The 8,858-nt window shown below is 40.9% G+C and overlaps 1 protein-coding gene across 1 annotated transcript in view; it reads left to right on the top strand.

Annotated features, from left to right (window-relative positions):
- The window catches only part of LOC105297809 (myomegalin-like), a 64,753-nt gene that overhangs the window by 3,824 nt on the left and 52,071 nt on the right, over positions 1 to 8,858 (top strand). Inside the window, 7 exon segments of the mRNA XM_023535310.1 lie at positions 4,203 to 4,334; positions 5,046 to 5,165; positions 5,392 to 5,484; positions 5,616 to 5,828; positions 6,699 to 6,857; positions 7,743 to 7,856; positions 8,048 to 8,185. Coding sequence (XP_023391078.1) covers positions 4,203 to 4,334; positions 5,046 to 5,165; positions 5,392 to 5,484; positions 5,616 to 5,828; positions 6,699 to 6,857; positions 7,743 to 7,856; positions 8,048 to 8,185 — 969 coding nt within the window.

Here is an 8,858-nt window from a genome sequence, read left to right as displayed (position 1 = left end):
TAAAAAAACCTTTTCTTCAAAAGAGCAAGACTGATTTTTCTGCAAGGTCATTTTGATTCCTTGTTTAGTGCTATATTTGTGCCATTCTGTGCATTATTATCACCACCACAGTTCCTCCTGATTGCTTTTCTCCTGTCTTTCTCTTTTGTTCTTTCTTCCTTATGTATAAGAAAAACAGCAACAGTGTAGTTCTGCTTACTGATTTTCTGATATTATGTAAATTGATTGGCCTTCTATAGAATTTATGCCTGAAGAACCCCATGGTTGTTCAGATATCAGAAGAAAGGTTTGAAGCTTTATTCTAGCTGCTATTTTCTTCTTCATTGTCTGGCCATGAACTAGAAAAGCTGTGATAGGAGGGGTGTGGTCCCTGAGTACATCACTTCAGCTCTGGCCCATGTGCAACTTCCTTTTCTATGTAAATTCAGAGAGCAGGAGATCTTTGCTTCAGGCCTGGCAATGCCAGGTCTGCTCCTGTGTGGGTGACTGCGGTAAATTATACCTCTCACAGTTTAGCTGCATAACCTAGATCAGGCCCTTCGGAAGGTGTAAGCATTAGATGCTGGTCAAAGATTAGACCTTTAATTTTATGCCAGTTGATGGTTCTTGTGTATCTCCTCTTTGTAACAATAGGATAGGAAATTACAGCAGTTTGAGATCTATGACTTGCTAGAAAGTGCTAAGAAAAATGCTGTTTACCCTAGAAAGTGCTAAGAAAAATGCTGTTTACCCAGAAGATCAAAATTACTGCCTTTTAGCTCTAAGGTCTTGTATTCTACAGCCTTGGACCTGGAAGCAATTCTGTTTTCCGATACTGGAAAGGGTTTGTCCTGAGTCGAAAGCAACATAATTCAAAATTATTCTTACAACATGATTTTAGTAGGTGATAGTCTGGAGATTAACACTGATTAACCATATCAAGTATTACTGATTTCAGGCTCTATAAAATCTTCTTAGGAGCTATTGGTTTATGTATTTGATGCTTCGTACACATTCGATATGAGCCGTTGACTCAGTGAGACTTTGCTAAGTGCTCTTTTGACACTATTATCTGAAAGGACATTTTTTCTGAAATGTAAAACAATAAAGTATTACAAAGAAAGAAACAAACATCTTCCAGCTTTTAGGTCAGTACATTACATTTACAGAATTAGGTGTTTCGTATAATTGATGCCAGGATGGTTCAGATAAGGTCCAGATTCAAATGTACTTTTCCGTGGCATTCTTTGGCTTTAAAGTTGCTGTTGAAATATCTGTATTAAACATTATCTGTCTGTCTGTCTATCAATCATCTCCCTAGTTGATGTCTAAGAGAGCCTAGACTTAGGAGACAGGCCTGTTTTTGTTTGTTCACTTTTGTTTTTACTGTTCTTGTTCACTAATTAAAAACCTTTGCTCCCTATGATATTCCAGGCATTACGGTAGGCAGCGGGTTTACAAAGGTGAAAGATACATTACCAACTTAAGTGCTTTCGGTTTAGTCGGATCCTTTGCCTGATTTCCTGTGTAACTTTGGACAGATTATTATTACCTTCGTCATTTCCTCAAATGTAAGATGAGATCGTACCAGATAGCTGAAAGGTTTTCTTCACAGCGCTAAAATTCTTTAGTTCAAAGTGCATAACATGACCACCTTTCCTGCCGTTTTAAACTTGAGACTGTTTACTTTAATTCTGCTTGTTAGAGTTTAAATTTGGAAAATAAAATAAGTGTTACTGGAAAGTCGTTTTACACAGAAGAAGTGAGAAGCGAAGTTCCGTAGAGAATGTTTTAGCACTGAATAAATGATAAAATTATCAGTTACAATTTTTCGGGCATCGCTATTTCGTAGTCACCTCTCCTGTGGTGTGACGTAATTCACACAGCTTCAGGGCACAAGACTCCTGTTATCCCACAACAGCGGATATCTCAATTTTTCTGGGAGTCATTTTCCTTGATTCCTTTCCCTTTTTTTCTCTCCCACCATCCAGTCCTGACGACTCTGCTTTCCAGACATATCGGGATCTATTCATTCATTGCTCTCCCTGTCTGTTACTTCCACTACCACCCAAGGTATTCCTGCAGCCACCTCCTGCCCGCCTCCTCCCTGTTTCTGCTGGTGCCCTCCCCACCCGCACAGAGCAGCTTGAGGGAGCTTTTCAGAATTTAAATGAGTGAACTCTTTTTCTGGTAAAAACACTGCAGTCCATTCTCGTTTCAATGACTACGAAATTTAATTTCATTAACCCTGGTGTCCAGAAGCTGTACGTGACTTGGCCTCTGCCTTCCTTCCTTCCAACCTCAGCATGTATTCCTGTCTCCTTGGCCCATTTCACTCTGGCCCTGTCCTGTCCAGCAGGGTAGCCACTAGCCTCATGCGACTGTTAAGCACTCGAAATGTGGCTAGACTGAACTGAGATGTACTCCGAGTGTGAAGCATACCCCTAATGTCAAAGACTTGTACCAAAAGAATATAAAGCATCTTGTTAATAATCTTTCTATTGAATACATGTTTATGATAATATTTTGGATATAGTATGTTGGGTTAAATAAGACATTTTGTTAAAATTACGTTCACTTATTTTTACCTTAGTCAATGAAGATACTAGGAAATTTTAAATTACACATATGGCTCATATTGCATTTCTTTCAGAAAGTGATAACTCTAGTCGCGTAGGCCTTTCTCTTCCCCAGGCTCATGTCCACCGTAGGTCTTTTCCATTTGCTGTTCCCTCAGCCCAGGTTGTTCTTCTGTAGGTCTTTGCAGGACTGGCTCCTTGTCATTCAGATGTCTATTTAAATGCTGCCTCATAGAGACCTTTCACTGATCCACCATTTAGAGTAACAACCACTTTATCAAGCTTTCCTGTTTCACTGCCTAAGACTTGTTACTATCTGATATTTTGTGTATTTCCTTGTTCCTTTATTATGTAGCTCCTCACTCCAGCCTCCACAGTGCTTTGCATTCTAGGGTACTCAGTAGATGTGCAGGATAGTGCAGGGCGAGAGCATAATGAGCAAAGGAGACAGCTATACGTGATGAAGTAGAAAAATTGATGAATGGCGCTGGAGGACTAGCAAAGATTTTTCTCCTGAAACCTTTTTACTTCCTTTCAGTTGCTGGTGGGAAAGAGATTTAATTTAAGGTCAGCTGTAACTCCACTTTCTGCAAGGTGATAATCAGAGTTTAAAAGAAGAAAAAATGAATAGCAATTGCCCTTTTGTTCTCTTCCTATTGGGTTTATATTTTTTCTAATTGGAATGGGAAGAGCAGAGAGGAAGAAGGTGGAGTTTAATGCCACAGTGAATTCTGTAGCTCATAATGAGTGGTACAGTTCAAAAAGTTTATCTTAGATTGATCATCCCATATATCAATAATATGTTTTTATCTTAATTGTTTTGGAGAACTGATATTCCTATAATACATACCTCCTTCCCAGACCACTGTAGATTTTAAAATTTAGTTTTAATTTTTTAACTTTTTCTTTTGAAATAATTTCAAACTTAGAGAAGTCACAAGGGAAGTACAAAGAACTCCCAGATTCACCAGTTGTGAATATTTTGCTATATTTGGTCTATCATTCCCTTTGTCTGTAGACACACTATTTTTTTATTCTCAAACCATTTGATAATTAGTTGCAGATATTATGCACCTTTACACTAAATACTTCAGCAATTACTTCCTAAAGATGTGGGCATCTCTTACATAACTACAGGACTTAGTGTTGATAAAATAATACTAATGTGCAGTCCGTAGTCAAATCTGCCATTTTTTTTCCATCAAGCAGGCATATTATAAGAAAAGTAATTGGAATATAACTTTTCCTCTCTTAAGGATGGCATAAATTTGATCAGTATGCCTTTTGAATTCTCTGATCGAAAATAGGATAAAGCAAATATTTGGTCACCATAAGCTTTTTCTATTTTGAACCACACCCCTCTCTTTAAATTCTGAATTAATTGCTTTAACTGAATATGTAGGGTTTGCATAAGTTTGTAGAAAGCGGTAAGGAGGTAAGCTAGGGCGCATAGGGAGGATGGAAGTGAATCAGTACTGTTAATATGGAAAAGGACTGTTCAGGAATCCATTCACATCCATTCAAATTCATGCAACAGCTCTGGTTTTCTAAGTCTCTGGCAAACGGTGCCGAAAAATGTTGGAAGATAAAATTTATTGTTGGTTACTTTTAACTCAACTCAGTTGTCTTGCTGCTTCTTCCTAGCCCATGACTGAAGAGTCACTCAGACAACAAAAGCTGAATTCAAATGAGACCATTATAACTCAACAGCCTGTATCCGATTCTCACATGGCAGAACTCCAGGAAAAAATCCAGCAAATAGAGGCCACCAACAAGGTACGTCCACCACCGTGTCCTCTTCGAGACCACAAGCTTTCCCGAGGATGTGACTGACTCCAGTCGAGTCTGTCAGTCTCTCTGAGTAGGGCTTGGGAGATGGACACTGTGTGTGCCTGGTAGTATTTGATCTAAAAGTATAGTCCTTTATTTCTCATCTGGATTTTAGCCTGTTCTGCACGGATCAGAATTTCCGGTGCCTCCTAGGTCTATGATGAAAACTCGAATGAAGTCTTTACCTGTATGAGGTGCCCAGACAGGAGGTTTGTGCTTCTGACTTTGGGTTAACCGCTCATCACCTCATATCACATGGATTTTAACATCTGCTTAGAAGGGAATTACCGTAATTCGGATGCTGAGCTTCAGGCCTGGTGTAGTCCTGTCCCATCATAGATAGCAGAAGCTCCTTGGTCTTTGTGTAAGGGATCCACAGTGACTTGTGTGGCCCAGTGCCTAGTATGGCTGCCATCATAGAGAAAGCACAATGCATGAGAACCGAAGCAATTGAATACCAAAGGAAGTATCTCATCTATCCTGCTACTTTCTCTTGCTGATTGACTTAATACTTTAATGGTTACTGTATGTGGGGGAAAGTAGCAAGGTGATATTCCTGAAGAAGTCCTTTAACACTAAATTTGAGGACGGACTTTATGGTTGCATTTGAGATTAAAAGAAATCATTGACCTAACCGTTTTTCTTTGCTGAATTCAGATTCTTCAAGAGAAACTGAATGAAATGGACTACGAACTGAAGTCTGCTCAGGAGTCAACTCAGAAGCAAGATGGTGTAATTCAGAGCCTCAAAGAAACTCTGAAAAGCAGGGAAAGTGAGGTAAATACTTGGCAATCAAGGACCTGTGAGGAAACGATTTGACCCATCCTAGTGGAAAAGTATTCTGTATTTCGTAGAGATGGATATTGTCAGACTAACAAATCTTAGCCTAGAGAAGTTGTAGCTTGACCTAAATTGATGTTTCGGAACAGTCCTGTTACAGGTGAGATAATGGAATTTATGTTTAGTTTACTAATACGTTTGGCACTTCCTCTCTCTCTTTCAGACCGAGGAGTTGTACCAGGTAATCGAAGGTCAGAACGACACGATGGCGAAGCTCCGCGAAATGCTGCACCAGAGCGAGCTTGGACAGCTCCACGTGCGTGAGGGTCACCCGGGCGAGGCTGGTTGAGGAAGCGCCATTCTTAGCCACAGCCTCGACCTTGCTGGTCTTCTCGGCTGCTCGGTGCTCGCCTTCCTTGAGGTTATGGTTCTTACTCTCTTTTTCAGAGTTCGGAAGGTGCTTCTGCAGCTCAGCAGCAGGTGGCTTTGCTTGACCTTCAGAGTGCTTTATTCTGCAGCCAGCTGGAAATACAGAAGCTCCAGAGGGTGGTCCGACAAAAGGAACGCCAGCTGGCCGATGCCGAACGATGTGTCCAGTTTGCAGAGGCTGCGGCCCATGACAGAGAACAGCAGAGAGAGGCTTCTTGGCAGCATAACCAGGTAAATCATTAATCCTTTTGTGGCCCTAAATGCTGACTTTGCCCCGACAATAACTTGTTATCAGGACAGTTCGTATTGAACCCTTGAGTCATTCATTTGCTTAATCTAAGTAGCTCAGTTCATTTTGCTGCCCTCATACCATGTGTTGAATTTTGGGCTGTGTTCTGGAAATACAAGAGTAAAAATCCCAGGCTCTTTCTCTTAAGTTCTTTGTAATTTAATGTGAGAGACGGTCACGTAAACAGAATTTCGGTGTGGTAAATACTACAGAGGAGGTACGCATAGGGTCCTATAGAAGTAGGAGGGGGTGGGCAAGGGCGAAGGGAAAGCTTCATGAAGGAGGCAGCATCTGAAGTTATTCTCGAAGGATGGCGAAAGCCAGCGAGACAGCAAGGTGGGAAGGACAACTGAGACCCAGGGATGGCATGCGCAGTTAACCGTGTATACATGTATTTTAAAATAAAACACATAACTCAATGGTTTCTTGTTAGCTTAGAGCATATGCTATCAATTTTTTTTTTAAAGATTTAAAAGGATGATAGAACTATTCTATCCTTGATCTTACAGTAAAGTAAAAAATCCGGGTTTATAGTGTGACGGTCATGCTTAGCAGTTATAAAAATCTATCATTTTTAAACCAAAAAATTAGTATCGAACTACAATATCAAATTTACATTCTATCCCTATTCAATTTGCACAGCTTCCCACATCCTGTTTGATTCATGTATATTTCTATAGTCACTTTAAGAATTGCACTTTGTGCTACTTTATATTTCATTGCACATGCCTGGAAAGTTTTAAGGCCTTCATATCTAATGTGACAGTGTGAAAATTTTGGATTGTTTAAAAAAGGAAATCTCTTTAATTCAGGAATTGCGAAAAGCCTTGCAGCAGATACAAGGAGAATTGCAGAATAAGAGCCAACAGCTTCTTACTCTGGAGACTGAAAAATACAATGAGATTCGAACCCAGGAGCAACACATTCAGCACCTAAATCACAGTCTGAGTCACAAAGAGCAGCTGCTTCAGGTGAGTCCACATAATGATTTCAACCATCACTAGCCTCAGAGAGCCCTGAAAGTTTTTGTTCACATAACCTCAAGATAGCAGTCCACCTGTGTCGAGTACCTGCTGCATGTAGAACATTGAGAGCTGGGAATCAGGAAGGTTCAAAATAAATAGTAAGTACAGTCTGTGATCCAAGATGCTCACCCACAAGTGTAAGAAACAATAAAAACAGACCCGAAAGTCTTAATCTCTACTCGGTGAGTGGTTATTCAGCCTTTCTGTGAGTGTCAGGTAGCGTGCCAGGTGCCGGGAGACAAGGAGAAGATATGCCCACTGCTCTCAGTCTCGCAGGTGAAGACATTTGTATAGAAATTGCCACAGTTATTTAGACGATAAAACGAAAGTTTTAGGCAGAAGTGGAACGCTAAGGAAGAGTGATCAGTTCTGCCGCCTGCTCTAAGCTTCAGTCACATTACTCCCTCGCCTTTCGCAGAGCACACAGTGTTTTCAGAGTATGCATTTATTGTGCATACATTGTTTTTCCTCTGGTAGAAATACCCGCACCGGTGACCTCTTCACTTGAGAAGCTTCTGTCCTTTTAAGACTCAGAGCAACTGGAACCTCTTTCGTGAGATCTTTAGGGACACCTTCAGGCAAAGTTAGACAGTGCATCCTTGTGCCCCTAGTAGGTAGCCACACACACACACACACACACACACACACACACACACACGATACAGAATAGTCAACAATTTATATGTCTTATCTCTGCTAAACTGTGTTCCCCTTGAGAGTGACCACATTTTGTTTTTTATCCCGAATAACTAACAAATTGCTCGGCAAAGTGTGGGAGTTCCACTAATATTGGATAAACGAATAAAAGAAAATATTTTTTGGTCTCATTAGGAATTTCGGGAGCTCCTGCAGTATCGAGATAACTCGGACAAAGCCTTTGAAGCAAATGAAATGTTGCTTGAGAAACTGCGGCAGCGGATACAGGATAGAGACGTCGCTCTAGAGGTGTGTCCCACAATGTTGCTGACAGCGCTGTGGGTTTTCGTGCCCACATAGCTTCTATAGAAATGTGTGTCTACTTACTTTGCCGCCTTTCGGAGTTGACGTTTCATTCCTTTACATTTGGACTCTTACTGGCAAAGGGTGGTCATGACAGTGACCATGGCGGAGCTTCAGCGTGCTTGCTTTCCTTGCAGCGGGCCATAGACGAGAAGTTCTCCTCTCTAGAAGAAAAGGAGAAAGAGCTGCAGCAGCTCCGTCTTGCCGTGAGAGAGCGCGACCACGACCTGGAGAGGCTGCGTGGGGTCCTCTCCTCTAACGAAGCCACCATGCAGGTGAGAGCGAAAGCCGGCACGACGCGGCCCCCTCTCCCACTCGGACTCCTGAAGCATCGGCCCCTTCCACCATTTTCCAAAAACCAGGGTATTAGCTTCATGAGGGGAAAAAAAATACAAAACCAAACAAAAACAGCAGTCATTGGTTTCATCACTGTAGGTTAGAAAGTGAGAAGTTTTAGCACTTGCAGGAACTTTGCGGGGGAGGCAGTGAATGTGGATTCGTATACATGGTTCTAATTCATTTCTAGTCCTTGTCAATATCTGTATACTTTTACATAAGCATCACCAGGCGCAACTATTGTATTGTGGCCTTCTCTTTAATGTCATATGTATGTCCCTGTATGGCCACCACCAGAACACTTGTTTATTTTATTGATATTTACTGTGGGCTATTTTTGTATATTTCTTTTAGAGCTTATATACCTAACCGCTTGTCACTTCTTAAAGTCTTTCACTTCCTCTATAGCACAGCTGGCTCCCTCCAAAATATTTCCTTTATCATTTGCCATATATTTATCTCTCTATAAACTAGATGAGAATTTCTAAAAACAGAAAATAGATTAGTTTGGCGTTGTTAGATTAAACACTAAGTTTCCTTTTCTTGTAAAGAAGTTGCTGGATAATTTAGGAGGTGATGTAAAGGTGGATCCAGTTTCTTATCTATCTGAAG

Source organism: Pteropus vampyrus, unplaced genomic scaffold (genome assembly GCF_000151845.1).
Source record: "Pteropus vampyrus isolate Shadow unplaced genomic scaffold, Pvam_2.0 Scaffold6, whole genome shotgun sequence".
NCBI lineage: Eukaryota > Metazoa > Chordata > Mammalia > Chiroptera > Pteropodidae > Pteropus > Pteropus vampyrus.
This window is presented reverse-complemented; position numbering and strand designations above follow the sequence as displayed.